The following is a 14,977-nucleotide window of genomic DNA, read 5'->3' as shown; positions in this document are numbered from 1 at the left end:
ATACCTGCAAGCAACGAATCCAGGCTATTCATAAAATCTCGTAAATTTGAATTTGGTGGCCTGTAAACCACACCTACAATTATATTTTTCTCTTTCGGCCTATTGATTTCCACAAACAAAGACTCTGCACATTCAGTGCAAGAAAAAACTAAGTCAGGTCGACATTTAAAATCAAAATTGTCTGCTAAATATAGACCTACACCTCCACCTGTCCTATCTTTACGTGGATTGTGGACAAAATTATAACCTGAGATATCGGTATGATGCGATGACTCTTGAAGCCAGGTCTCAGTTATACCAATAAAAGAGAACCTCAACTCTAGATTCTGTAGCAAAGTGGTTAAGCTATCCAAATTACGATGAAGGCTACGAATATTAAGATGCAGAAGCGATAAACAATTATTGACTTCTAATATATTTTTCTGATGCAACATTTCATTGAAGTTTTCTGCGGTATAATATTCGCAGTCAACTAACTCCGTGAAGAAATTAGCATCAGGATCATGATGGCTAGAAAGGCTAAATTTTTTATAGGTTTCAGATATTAAAGGATTAAACCTGAGGCTAGCTAACCTATCGGGATCGTAACGTATAGGTCCATTTAACTGCTCAAATATAGCCAAACGAAAGTCTTCTTCGTTTAAATGAATAAACGGTAATTCTTCCATTAATGAGTAGAACAAAAAACATTTTGCAACATACTTATCTTAATCATTTGAAGAACCGGAGGGCTTATCACGAATGATCAAACGATCTAAGATAAAATATGCTGATTTTCCTGCTTGCTTGGCCGCCTTGAGTTTCTCCAAATGAGGTTTCCTCTTTTCAAGCGTCGCTTGCGAAAGATCTTCGCAAATAAACAGTCCTTCTGGTTTTTCCTTTCTTGCCTTTCTTACTACAGCTTCTTTCTGCTTCCAACTACTCAGTCGGCACACAATAACTCTAGGCTTTGCATCAGCTTGGTGTTGATTGATTCCTCCACACTTTGTACGCTCAACACGGTGAGCGCGCTCGATGTCAACTTCAATGTTGAGCTTCTCCATGATGGCGTCCTTCACTTTCGTTTCAGCCATTTCCCAAGTCTCGCCAGCCGATTCTGGTATACCAAATACTCTGATGTTGTTCCGTCTGCTTTGGTTTTCCTGGTACTCTATTTTGTTTCCCTGAAGCTTCACAGTGTTTTTGATTTCAACAATATCCTTTTCGGCGCCCACGAGCTTCGATTTTAAGGACGACATGCAAATAAAGGTTATTGTTGTTGTTCCTTAACAAAATCTATCAGAGCAATATGGAGATATTTTGAGATAAAATTAATAAAAATTAGCGGGTAATTTTTATCTTCGGCCGTCATCAATACCCCTTCTTTCCATGGAAAATCTACGTGTATTCAAAATAGAAGGTTTTATTTGAAAATGCTTGTACAAAAGTATAGAAAAAAGCGTTTAACGCTTGAAACAGCTTTATTTGTTCAAATGACCACATCGTCAGTCAGCAAAAGAGTCACGCAAATAAAGACAATAAAGGTTGTTGTTGCTGTGTCTGAACAAACTCTATGAGAGCAATATCGAGATATTTTGAGATGAAATTAATAAAAACCGGACAATATTGATGTTCGGCCGTTATCAACACTCCCTCTTTCCATGGAAAATCTACGTGTATATTCAAGATATAGAAGGATTATTTGAAAATGCTTGTACAATAGTATAGAAAAAAGCGTTTAACCCTAGAAACAGCTTTATATGTCCAAATGACCATATCGTCAGTCAGCAAAAGAGTCTCTTATGACTGCAGCATGACTTGTCATTTCTTAGTTTACCAACTAAATATTCATATTTTCAAAGTGACATGCAGCTTTTTTATAAGCTTTAGTCTATATAGCTACTGGCTTGCTCGAGCTGGATGTATGTATTCATTAGACCGGTTGGCCCTTAAGAAAATTCCCCATGCGAACCGGCCGCCCCAGTTACCCATGCTCATCAAATACGGTCAGTTAATATGTCAATTGACGACTAGAAGCGAAATAATCTTTTTTTTCGTTGAGCACAAGATAGTGCCCCAAGCAAATTCTTTTAGTTATTACCAAAATGCATTTTTATTGGAAGACACATAGTACGTATAAAAGGGTATGAAATGTAGTTTCATTGAAAATTCATCGAAAAAAGCAACTGAACATACATGTAAAATATCTAATTCAAAAGCTACGAAAAGAGGTCGAGCATCGTTACTTCTTGATCTTAAAGCTACTTGTCGAAATGTTCATCCGATAAAAAGAAGTTAAGGATATAACACAATCAACTGGCTTAAAATGCAGGCTAGACCCATTTTACTTAACCTAGATATCATTATGGTTTTAGCTCGAAAAAAACAGCTGGCTGCTTCAAACATTTTAGTTTATACAGAAGCTTTGCAGGAGTATTCTCGCACACTGAGGGAAGAGACCGTAAAGTACAAATTCACAGACGACTACAGCTAAAAATTCTTGTCGTTCATATTATCCGCGATTTTTCATATATATATAACTTCAGGCGTTTGCGTGTCCTTTTATGGTAATTAATTAGGATTTCATCATCGGTGAGGAAACTTTAACAAGTTTATTTTCTTTTACGGAGTCCACCTGTATGCTAAAAGTTTAAAGAAACTGTGAACGGAAGTGGATGTATGGAAAAAAAATATCCTTAAAATATTTTCTGAACATAATATGCAGCCCGGTCTTTCAGATATTAAACGAACCGGCGTCCATGAAGCTTGTCTTACTGGCCGTTTTCACACTAGAGACGGATAATCCATCTTTAAAAAAATCCGTCAAAATTGACGGATAACCGAACAGATGGATGAAGTAAGGTGGATTGTTCATCCAAAATTTAAACCGTTCCATTTTCACTTTAAGACGTATTATCTGTCAAACGCGAATTATCCAAAGGATAATCCGTCACCAGTGTCTTGGCTGTCTTTACATTAGGATGTTAAGTAAGACTTGAGAGCTGCTAAGTTTTACTTAACCAAAAATTCGTGTGTGAAGGCCTAAGTAAAATCTCAAGTAACTCTACTTTGCATCTCATTAAAGTCGGAAAGTTGAAACGATTCAAGAAATTTTCAAGGGACTTGAAAACCATCCTTAAAACCGACTTAGCTGACTTGCGGTTACTTGCGGTTTCTTGAGGTTTGAGAAAGATGAAACACCTCAATCAATCGTAATTATGTTGCGTGGGAAAATAGCCTTAAGTTAACCTGAAGAAAAAAAAATCGGTTGTGTGTGAAGCTTAATTTTACTTGAAGTAATTAAAATTTAATTGTCTTGAAATATTTCTTTGCTTATTTAGGCTCTAGTGTAAAGACTACCATTTATATACCTGTAAGCGGTAGGACTTGACTAGCAACAGAAGTAAAGAGTTAAAGAAAACACAAACCAGTCGGCTGCTAACCTTGCGTCTCTGGAAAAATTGAAGACAACAGGAACAGACAATTAACCACAAAAATGACAGACAATTAACCACAAAAATTTCGGACAAACCAAAAACTAATGGACAAAACCTATTTTAAAGTGAATTATAGACTTCTTAATGGACATTGCATTCTGATTGGACGCTTGCAAACTTCTCAGTGTAGAATATCCAGTTCTGCCAGGAGGCGTCTTTTTTCGCCAAATTGAACGCCTCGCGAAAGAATTCATCATTAAAGCTACCGATGATTCTAGGCGATTTCATCTCTTTGTCCAAGGGAAATTTGCTTGTCGTTTCCAGATAGCCAACGTATTGGGAGAAACCTTTACCATGAAAAGTGCTAAAAACTGAGTGATAAAACTCTCAAAAAAAAATAACAAGAGGAGAGATTTCGAATAATAAGTCTATGACAATTTCCAATGATCATATATCAAAGAATGTTTTTTATATTTAAAGGTAATTAATTTCCCTTCCGCAGAACTTAAAAAATTAATAAAACGACGAAATGGAGTCTTAATGGATAAAAGAAGGCTGAGCCGTTTGATGTATAGTTTAGCTTTAAGAGAAACTGGTCTTTATGGAGACGCAAAGCAGGTGGCACCATTTTGTTTTGTCCCCCGGAGGAGACAACAAATTAAAGTTTTGTACAGCGATGCTCTCGCACACTTTGTAATAATCGTCTCACTATAATTGCAAAAACAACATCGGCAAAAACCTGTCGCACTTGTTTAACTGAATAGTTGTTGCTCTTTGCAATACTGTATTATACAGTTAAGCAATAAAGGCACCTGTTTTCAAAGTAAAACACGGACTACTTTATGACCCTAGAAATAGAAGGTTCACTACTCATATACGGTATATCATGAATACAAAGGAGGTTGGACACCATCCGAAAGGAATCATGGAGCAAATTATCGCATGGAGCGTCATTGGAATCATTTGCACCGAACCCTCGAGCAGTGCGGATCTCCAGTTGCCGCAAATTTTTGCTGTAAGAAGCGCTGAATCGGCGTAGTTTGCCTTAATTCTACCTTTGCCTTTGTCTATTTAATGTTCGTCACAACTACTAGCGAAAATTTATCTTCAGTGTGGGTTTTATTCGGTCGATCCATTCCACTGAAGACTCATCGAAGACTCAACAGCAGTTCTGCATGATAAATAAATATACTGAGAATTGAAACATTTCCGATCCCAGCTACAATGTATTTTGCAAGAGAAGCTTTCCGCATTGGATACGTTTTGATACCTACACATAGTAAATTCATAGCGGTGCACCATGGGTAAGAAAATTTCGTTGTCAATGCATCCAAGAAATTTTGGTGCTGAGAAAATTGTCCGTACGACGTACGTCCAACCACAGGTGACCCAGACGTAGTGTGTATCAATAACATGGACAAAATGGAATGAGTCGTCGAATCTCACATGAACTAAAATAGTCCAGAAGTCAAAATTTAACAAAGCAAAGGGTAACATACCTTTAACTGAACGTCTCCTTGCTTTTCCTGGCCGGTTAAAGTGGCATTTTGTCAAGTTTTGCAATCGTAGGTACTATCCATTAAAGCTGACTACTATAATAATCGGCGATTCCGCTCCAAATTGCCATCTGCAAATCTGCAGGTAACGTGTGCTCCGGCTTCTTGCTCGCTGGCTGCACAAAACCCATCGCAACTGCACGATAATTGCTAGCTCATCGACAAAAACTAGACCTTTACCCTCTGCCATGAACCGCAAACGGGCAAGATTACTACGCGATGTGAATATTCAAACTTAGCGTCCGCGTCTGCGCGACAATGCAGCACTTGCTATGGGAGGGATGGTACCATTGCTTCTAGGTCAATCAACACGGAGGGAGGGTCTGCTGCGTTGGTTTTGATCAGAAAACAAAAGGCGATCGCGCCACCGTCCGTAAACAGTTTTCAAGTTCGAATTCTTCTAACGTTCGCTATCACAGCCGCTGTGATTGTGCATGTTCGACCAGCCGCTTGCATAGGTTCTTGACTCTACTGGAGCTACTTGCTTGGGTTAATTAATGCTTAATGATTAATTAGTCCAAGCGAATAGCTCCAGTAGAGTCAAGAACCTATGCAAGCGGCTGGTCGAACATGCACAATCACAGCAGTTGTGACAGCGAACGTTAGAAGAATTGCTCCTTCCTTATGTAAGATCTTCAACAAATCACTGCAACTAGGGTCTCTCCCGAGTGACTGGAAATTAGCCAACGTCGTGCCTGTCCGCAAAAAGGGTGCAAAAGACCACGTGGAAAATCATCGCCCCATCTCTCTACTCCCAATAGTGTCCAAGGCGTTTTGTGTTGAATAGCATCAAGGATCACCTGTACCAGGTAATTTCACCTAAACAACATGGTTTTTGTACTGGAATATCGTGCGTCACCAACTTGCTTGAGGCTCTTGACCACACTGGTTCACTTTTAGATAGCGGCAGCTACATAGCGGCAGCCGGGTTGACACCATGTACCTCGATATGTCAAAAGCTTTCGACAAAGTCATTCACAGACGCCTCGTCCATAAGCTAATCCAGGCCGGTTTTGGTGGAGACCTGCTTAACTGGTTCTGCTTCTACCTGTCAAGTCGACGCCAACGCGTTACAGTACTCGGCGCCACTTCAGAGGATCTTCCTGTTGCCTCTGGAGTACCTCAGGGCTCCATACTCGGACCAGCCCTCTTCCTCTTATACGTCAACGACCTTCCGAAGTCATCAGTTCTAGCAGTCGAGTATTGATGTTCGCTGACGACACAAAAATATTCAGAGAGATAAAGACTTTAGGGGATGCCTCTTCTCTCCAGGAAGACCTTAGGAAGCTTGTAACTTGCATCATCCGGTCTCCTTTCTAACGAAGCTAAGTGTAAGGTGCAGCACATTACAAAGAAAACAAAGCCGATCTTATACTCTCACAAACTCAACAACACCGCACTTGAATTATATGCTGCAGAAAAAGATCTGGGCGTTTGGATTAGTAAGGATCTGACAAGGTACAAACAAGTAAACGAACAGTCTTCGCGTGCTAATAAACTGCTTGGATACTTAAAGAGGAACACGAGGTTCATACTTAGAACCGAAGTAAGACGAACGCTATACCTAGCCCTAGTTAGGCCACATTTGGGATACGCCACCCAAATTTGGGCCCTACAGTCCATCGAGCTCATTGTCAAGCTTGAGCGTATCCAAACAGACGCGCGACTAAGTTTATGTTAAAACCGCCTTATTCTTCTAATATAAGTTATAAGTCTCGTTTACAAACTCTTAACCTACTGACGTACTACCCATTTGTTACTGGCATGAACTTTTAGATCTAACATACTTTTTTCAAATTGACACACGGTCTTGTTAACGTGAACTCCTCTGTCCTACCTGAAGTTCGCAAATACGGTAGACGCACTAGATCCTCAACCAGCAATGTTAATAAATACATAATTAAGAAATGTAAAACAGGTACGTACCAAAAATCCTTTCTCATTAGAACTAGTAGAATTTGGAATTGTTTAGTGGATGAACTCAGATTTGAGCTCATCGACCTTAGCTTCCTTTAAATCGGTTATTTTTAATTATTATCAGTCCGAGTTAGCTGTTTCCTATGATTGTGAAGACCCATGTTCGTTCAAGTCTATCTCTTTAAAATGTAGTAGTGTGCGTCCCTTGTCCGTCCAATAACTTGTTGTATGTAGCTGTCGTTTTTCTTGTATCGCTGTGCTTTTTAAAATTTCTTGTTTTTATTTATTTATTTTTTTTTAGTATCCGGGCCCGCTGTAATTGGCCGCAGCTCTTGCGGTGTCCCTGCCAACGTTCTTTCTGTTTGTTTGTTTCTTTTAGGCGAAACTAATAAAAATAAAAAATAAAAACTTGAAAACTGTTTACGGACGGTGGCGCGATCGCCTTTTGTTTTCTGGTCAAACAGTTCTTTCCAGAACTACGTCTTACTCCAATTCAGCGTTTTTCTCCATACTTAAGCTAATTTATCTTTGAAAAATGCGTGTTTACCCCCAGTTTTGTCTGTGGATTTCAATAGCCCTTGGTATAATCTACTCGTCTCACATAATTATTATCTGGGAAAAAATACTTCCCATCAGTGGGCACCGTCCTTAAACGAAAATCATTAATCCACTATTCTTTATCAACGATGCTAGAAATCATGCAAAAATAGGGTCAGGATTTGGAGAAACGGGCGACATACCCCAGTAGTATAGGGCGCACCGAATTATCCTTATTTTTGGGGAGGATTCTCATCAAGGTGAGGAGGAATAAATTAACGTCGCTGACGTCATAGGCTATTGTATTGATCTCATGAATAAAATGCGGTGGATTCTCATTAACTGATCATTATCCAGAAAAACCAGTTCCAAAAACAGGTTTTTCACAATATCATTTTGAACTCGCCTAGGCTGGCTCGTTAATAGTTAACACGGATTGGCTCATGTAGAATCTATTCTATCTTTCAAATAAAAGTGCGCTCACGTTCCACACACATCATTCACAAACTCCAGTAAATAATATTTTTGAGCGGATAGCTTCCAAACATACTAGTCAACGGTCCGAAAACAGTACTCGACTTAAAACTATTTACTGTGACCAAAGATAAATATTTTTATTCTACAAAACCATTGATTCTGTTTTGTCAATATAATTCAACCTTCAAACGTTTCTAGACTGTGGTATCGAGCGTTAACCATTAACAGGTTGGCCTTTTTCCTTTTAGACCTGTATCATACGAAACAAAACGAATGCAAGCGAACTATATTTTATTATTCATCGCAAACTAATTTAATATACACTGAGCCAACATAAACGCTTGTCGCATAAATTATCCACGGGAATCAACTCAATTATATATAAACAATGGTGGGATTAATACGCGCGTGCTACAACCAGACTACACCTTTGTTTCGGTTAAAAAATACATTTATTGATAATAAAACCATCAAAGTGTTACAACAATAGATGAATAGACAGAGTTCCGGCTTAGTCTTCGGGAACAGTTTGTTTGACAAACAATCGATTGAGTAAGAATTTCCGCTTATCGATGGCAAGTTCTGTCGATTCCAGCCAGTCATATCCTTCTGTGTCTTTGAGATCTTGGCGGGTTTCCATCACTTTTCGGAATGTCGGATCTTTCTTCATTGCATGCATCCACTGTAAAAACTCTAAGAACACTTTTCTCAATTCCTTTCTATATACTGGAAGCAAAGCATTTTCAGCTTTAATGCGGGCCACTTCAGGCGAGTCTCCGTTTTGTTCATACTCGTTGATCAGAGCTTCGAGCTGGGCTTCGTGGCGATTACAAACTTCATTTTGAATGCGTGACCAAGGATCTACATGTTCCTCCTCCTCCTCTCCGGAAGAGTCCATTTCTTCGCTAGATTGAGAACTTTGAGATGATTGTTCGCTTTCTTGTGAGCTTTCAATATCGTCGCCATCATCTTCAAAATTTCCATATCCTTTTTGAACGAAATGATTATAATTGCTGAACATTGTGTTCCGAACTGCACGAGGTTTAAGAACTGACTGAATCAGAAACAGCGGCTTACTTCTCACGCTGGGCCCGCGCGCTGCTCAAAAGTGCAATTTGGCGCCCGCTGTAATTTCAAGTTCCGCCAGCGGTATACACCTTTGATCTAATATGGCCGCCAAAGCAGAAATCATTTCAGCCACGAGAGCCCTGCGTCCTCTTCGCAATCGAGTGGACAATTTTATCCTTTTCGAAAGTGAAGTTGAGAAAATGATATCCCGTTTGTTTGAGAAATATCGAAGCAATCAAAATTCAATCGAAAGGGTACGAAATTCGTTGCTTGAAGTTGGCTTGGTCATCGAACAAGAAGTTATGTTATGGCTGAAAAAATTACACAGAAGGCTCTCTCCTCGCAAGAAAGCTCGTGATCCATGGACTGTGGTAGTAACAAGGGATTTGCCAGCAAACGTTTTCGGTTTCATTATGGAGATCATAAAGAAAGCACGGTCGAGCTATGGGGTGACCCACTCAGAAAGCCGTAGGTCAGATTGCATTGTGTACACTGAAGAGAATAGACTCATCAGAGATTTGTCTAGACTTTGCGACGTTTCCCGGAATGCAGTTATGGGATATTTTTCAAAGCAATGGAAAGGAGCCAAGAAAGGAGAAGCGAGAGTTACTGTAACAGCTTCAAAACCCTTTACCATATCTTACTTCAAAAGGGAGTCATACGTGCTGATAAAATGCCACTATCAATATATAAACGAGTTTGGTTACACTTTTGAGAGTTAAAAACATTTAATATAACACTTTTTAACAACTGCTCATTATGAGCCTACATCAACTGTGTTATCATAAACAGCTCTGTGTTCAGTAAGTTGTGCTTTAACAGGTTAAATGTCTGTTTCAAAAACGTTTTGTTACAAAATTCTCATTATGAGCCATGAAAAGTACAATTTATTGCCCTGATGGCTCAGTCAATTCCAAGCGTGATCTTCCCTTCCGGGCATTCGTCAAGTCTGGTTTTCCCACAGTGGGGCATTTGTCATCAATATTCCGCCCGGGAGCAGGACTGTTGTTATTACTGATTTTCATATTTTCTGCAATTTTTAAAAAGGAAAGCTTTTTTGTAAACTTTATTTAACAGTAAAATTTGTGAAACTTTCCAAATAGTATATTGTGGGACATTGTTGACATATTTTTAAGCCTCGTGGTCAGGTTTTCTAAAAATTTGCTGGCCCCACTGTGGGGCTTTTGCAGCTCTCTGAGGAAAAGATGAGAAATGCCGCAGGGAGGGACGATGACCACGCTTGGAATTGGCTGACCCATAACTATAAATGTATAAATTAAATTGTGCTGTAACGGGTTTAATGTTAGCCTGAATTTCAGCTGTCTCGATCAAGTCTTAGTAAGGGACTTTGTGTCCTGGTGTGCCTCCCAGGATAAAGTACCTAAATGCTTCAATCAGTAGCTAAAAGAGAAAAATAAATGAGTTGAGTCACAATATCCTATTAGAGATGTCTTACTTTGGGAGTGAATTGCTCAGGGAGATGGCTGAAATGCAAACTATACATGTACTTTAAACGTTTATATTATCCATAAATAAAAGTACAAAAATTGTACCTGTACTTTCAGAAATACAAAGTTGTTAACTTAATAAAATTGCCTCAAATAAATAGTTCTCCTTTGCTTTAAAAGGTACAAGTATACTCTTTTTTTACAAATAAATATTAATGTAAGGGTGTTTACAAACATTCTGTCAGGGCTCTAAAGATACTTGATGGGCAAATTTCGTACCCTTTCAATTGAATTTTGATTGTTTCCATATTTTTCAAACAAACGGGATATCATTTTCTCAACTTCACTTTCGAAAAGCATGAAATTGTCCACTTGATTGCGAAGAGGACGCAGATACTTGATGGGCAATTTGGGGCAAAAGTTTCCCCTGCTCAACACTCTGTTGGATGAGTGCCATAATTGGATCTCCACAGAATGAACATTTTTCATCACTGGCATCAGTTTTTTCTAGGTTGCAATAACAGAACCTTGTGTCAGAGAAAACCCTGTTTGGTATGTATATACCATTGTGCTTATATGTACTAAGATCAAACCCTTGTTCAGGAAGCCATACCAGCATTACAAACTCATGCTTAAATATCTCATACCAGCGTCTGTGAAAGAAAGTATTCTCACTGAGTTTTTTTAAAGCAATGTGCTTAGCCTCCCTCCCTTCCATAGTTACAATCCCAAGGCCTTGCCCATATTTCTCATGTACATCTTTTGTGTGGGCAGGAATAATGTGTCCAATAGTCCACACGGTTGGATTTACGGAAGAAGACAGGAACAAAGCATTTACCCGGTAATATTCACAAGCAGCAACACTTAATTGAGTGAGCTGTTTTACTGAAATCTCAAACCTGCTGAATAGTGAAACACAATCCCTTAGTCTCAGTCCAAGATATGCAAGAACTAATAATGTTGTTCTTTGATGCTCAGAATCATTTTCTCCACTAAGCCATCTAATTAGTCTCATAAAATTGTGGCAAAGTAGCCTCGAATCTTTCCCAGTGAATCTGTACTGGAGATCTTTACCCTTTCCTTGTGTCTCATCAAACCAGTTTTTTACTTTCCTTGCCAAACATTTGGCTTTCACCTCAAACTGTAGTGCAGTCACAACCCTTGAGATTATGCTGTCATTGGGGATGTCTGAGAACTTTTTGCAGCTGTCTGCAATATTTGATTTTGCAAGTGCCTCTTTTAACACTTCTTTGAAGAAATATTGCCATGCGTTGTTCTTAACATGTAAAGGTTCCACGTGGGCATGGTCAATCAATTTGCCAATTAAGGAAACAAACTCTTGTCTACTTTTTTTACGCGCTATAAATTCAGTGACTTTGCTACGAAATTGCTTTTCCTTTAGCTGTTTCTCAGACAAGGTTTTTTTAAATTTCTCAACCTCATTTGCAATTTTAATTCTGTCCTCATATTTCCATGGATGCCATAAGCTTGTGCTATCAGTTGCAAATGTCCCCTTCAGGTCTGTGCAGTTGTCTTTTGACACATTTGCAAAGGACGAGAAATATTTTGCACTGTTAGATAGTTCACCACCTAACATGGCCAACATTTTCATGTCATTAGGTAACTCGGCACATTTGAATGTAACATGAAGGCCCTCAATTTCAAAGACTTTGTTTTCTATCTCACAAATTTCTTTGCACAAGAACTGACAATACTTACGCACAACAAGTGATGTTTCCTCACAATTTCCACCAAAAATAATAAAGTTGTCATTGCTCGATGCAACTCGTTTACCTACATTCATGAAACTTAACAAAAAAGAACAAGCTGACTCATTCTTTCCGAATGGGCAACCATCCCCACCCACAGCAATTAAAAAAGTGCCTTCAGTTTTGCCAAACCACAGAAGGGCTTCCTTTCTATCTTTTCTGAGGTAGAATTTTGCCAGGCGTGGCAAGTACTCAACTAACTTTCGAAAACAACCTTGAGTAAGTTCATCTCCGATTGCCCCTGGAAACTCTTCATCGAACCTGTACACATTTCCAATCTCAATTTCGTTTATTTCTTTCACAAGCTTGTCATATGGCAATAATTTTGGAATTGGGCACTTTGGCATAACACTTATAGCTGATCTTCCCTTTGTAGTTTCATTTGACTTCATTGATAATGAAATTCGAACAGATTTATATTTTCGCTTTCCCATTACACCACTACTATAGAAAACTGCAATGCTTCTTTTTGCATTTTCTGCAGAGCTTTCAAAAGCTTTCACGTTTTTTTTAAACATAGCTGAGGCTACTTTCTCTTTTAATGTTTTCTGACCCAGAACATAATCTTTCATTTTATCTACTTTACATCGTTTAGCTAGTGTGTCAAACATCCCATCAAAGGCTGGACCTGGGTTATTTTTAGATCCGCCATGGATTGCAGAAGCATGTGTCAGTGTTTCATGTCGTCTTTTCGCAGCTGTTCTTGGTGGCATATTTGATTTCCCATCCACCAAAATAGTTGGGGGTCTTGTTCGTGCACTGGTATCAGTGTTCCCCAATTGTAACTGCAAAGGCAAAAAATTATTATTTATTATTTTTTCAGCACCTCAAAGATAAAGGGGGTAATGAATATTATCCATCACCCTTAAAAAAATGGTTGCTGAAAAAATATTTTGGGGGTTGCTACTCACCTGATTATTTGGAGTGCCGTTAGTTATATCTGCCAATGCTATCCTTGAATCACTGACCTTTGATAAAAGAAGAAAAACTCAATCAATACATTAAAAAAGTGTCAGGTTTAATATTTCTCATCTGCAGGAAATGACAAATTAGAAATTGTTTATCAATAACCACATGTATGTTCACAGTGTCACTTATGACAGTACTGTAAGTTTAATCTTACTAATTTCCGCTAACCTTTGTTTCTAGTCTGTCAATTTTCCTCTTATTTCTATACAGCTCTGCTTTTAACACTCTACATTCCTCCACTGCCTTTTGCCTTGCTTCCTTTCTCTTCTTCATAAAATCAGCAACACTGAAACGGGTGTTTTTGGTGTGTGGCATAACGTGACCAAGTCACCTAAAGAAACAGACAAACATTGCCATGTGTCGAGCTCAAGCATTTTGATCCAGGCAAAAATTCAGCAAAACAAAAAACATAGGATTCTTACTTACATCTCAAAGATGTTATTTGTCCATTTCAAATGCTGTTACTTGAAGTAGTTTTAAATTCTATCCGAGCCAAAACCTTGATAAATTCCCTTTATGACAGCTCGTTCGTCGAAGTCTATTCGCATTGAGTTTACTTACGATGTAAATTCGAGCAAAAACATGGCATATTTGGTATCTACTGAAAGCTCAGAAAAAACGCTGCCAAGATTTCTGCTGAATGAAGCACAAAAATTTTCCCAGAAGGCACGAGGACCCGTTAAATATAAGCAAAGTAATTCGTCCCCAGTCTCTTATCAAAAACATACTTTTCCCGCGCCATTTTTAAAAACATAAACTTGCAGCTTTTTCGCGCGTCTGGGCCCGGCGTGTCTTTTATAGCTATCGATGGAGGCACGGCTGCAAAGCACAACGGAACTCTATGAACTTTCTTTGTACCCCTCCTGTACCCTACTGTACCCGTCCTGTACCCTTCCTGTACCCCTACTGTACCCCTCCTGTACCCCTCCTGTACCCCTCCTGTACCTCTACTGTACCCCTCCTGTACCCCTCCTGTACCCCTACTGTACCCTTCCTGTACCCCTCCTGTACCCCTACTGTACCCTTCCTGTACCCCTACTGTACCCCTCCTGTACCCCTCCTGTACCCCTACTGTACCCTCCCTGTACCCTTCCTGTACCCCTCCTGTACCCCTCCTGTACCCCTACTGTACCCTTCCTGTACTCCTACTGTACCCTTCCTTTACCCCTCCTGTACCCCTGAATTCTCTTAAGTACTCCCCACCTTTGTAAAATAACTATATATTAAATGATTCTGTTAACTGTGAGTCATTTTTCATAAGCAGTCATGCCTCGAACGTTTCCTCGAACTTGTCCGCTATGTGGCAAACCTGGTGTGTCCAACTTGAGTTCTCATCTTGAAATTGTCCATGACTTAACCGGGCTAAGACGAACACGACTCTTAAAAGAGGCTAAGGTTTCTTGGGAATCAAAAAGAGAATATATTTCTACAAGCGTCGACTTACCTCGTTGTTCATCTAGTTCCACGAGAAAAAGTATGTGAACCAAGAAAAAGAAGAAGACCAGTAAACGAAACGCCGAAAACTTCTTCTACTGCGAAGAAGGTAAAGCTTTCCCATGATGTTTCCTTGGCAACCGAGCCTTATCCAGATTTTATGTTTCGCCATAAGTTCTCACTCCTTGTGGTTGGACCAAGTCAATCAGGGAAAACAGTTTTCGTAGAACAGATTCTAACGAGAGATCGTATTGTCTACGAAACCAACAAGCCCCGTCGCATTTTATGGTATTACAGTCAGTGGCAAGATAGATACAAAGCTTTGAAATCAGCGATCGGAAAGGACATTAAATTTTTTCGTGGCCTTCCCACATTTCAAGAAGATC

General features: G+C 39.2%; 2 protein-coding genes across 2 annotated transcripts; both read right to left on the bottom strand.

The window, feature by feature from the left end:
- Positions 1 to 707: 707 nt before the first annotated feature.
- On the bottom strand, positions 708 to 1,238 carry LOC140938292 (uncharacterized). The gene has a single exon (XM_073387792.1). The coding sequence runs from the start codon at positions 1,236 to 1,238 to the stop codon at positions 708 to 710; it is 531 nt and encodes a 176-aa protein (XP_073243893.1).
- A 9,473-nt stretch (positions 1,239 to 10,711) lies between these two features.
- LOC140936724 (uncharacterized) lies at positions 10,712 to 13,838 on the bottom strand. Its single transcript, XM_073386209.1, has 4 exons — positions 13,584 to 13,838; positions 13,326 to 13,488; positions 13,100 to 13,156; positions 10,712 to 12,973 (listed from the first exon to the last, which is right to left on the bottom strand). Exons 2-4 carry the CDS (start codon positions 13,470 to 13,472, stop codon positions 10,763 to 10,765), a joined length of 2,415 nt encoding a protein of 804 aa, XP_073242310.1. The 5' UTR covers positions 13,473 to 13,488; positions 13,584 to 13,838; the 3' UTR covers positions 10,712 to 10,762.
- Positions 13,839 to 14,977: the final 1,139 nt, after the last annotated feature.

Source organism: Porites lutea, chromosome 5 (genome assembly GCF_958299795.1).
Source record: "Porites lutea chromosome 5, jaPorLute2.1, whole genome shotgun sequence".
In the NCBI taxonomy this organism is placed as follows: Eukaryota; Metazoa; Cnidaria; class Anthozoa; order Scleractinia; family Poritidae; genus Porites; species Porites lutea.
Note: the sequence above shows the minus strand (reverse complement) of the source record. Positions and strands in the feature narration are given on the sequence as shown.

Excerpts from the sequence above, each read along its gene's own strand:
- LOC140938292 (XM_073387792.1), bottom strand. The coding sequence starts at position 1,238 with ATGTCGTCCTTAAAATCGAAGCTCGTGGGCGCCGAAAAGGATATTGTT.
- LOC140936724 (XM_073386209.1), bottom strand. The coding sequence starts at position 13,472 with ATGCCACACACCAAAAACACCCGTTTCAGTGTTGCTGATTTTATGAAG. Across the intron at positions 13,157-13,325 it reads TTGACAGACTAGAAACAAAG|GTCAGTGATTCAAGGATAGC; the intron begins GTTAGCGGAAAT and ends CTTTTATCAAAG. Across the intron at positions 12,974-13,099 it reads ACGGCACTCCAAATAATCAG|TTACAATTGGGGAACACTGA; the intron begins GTGAGTAGCAAC and ends TTGCCTTTGCAG.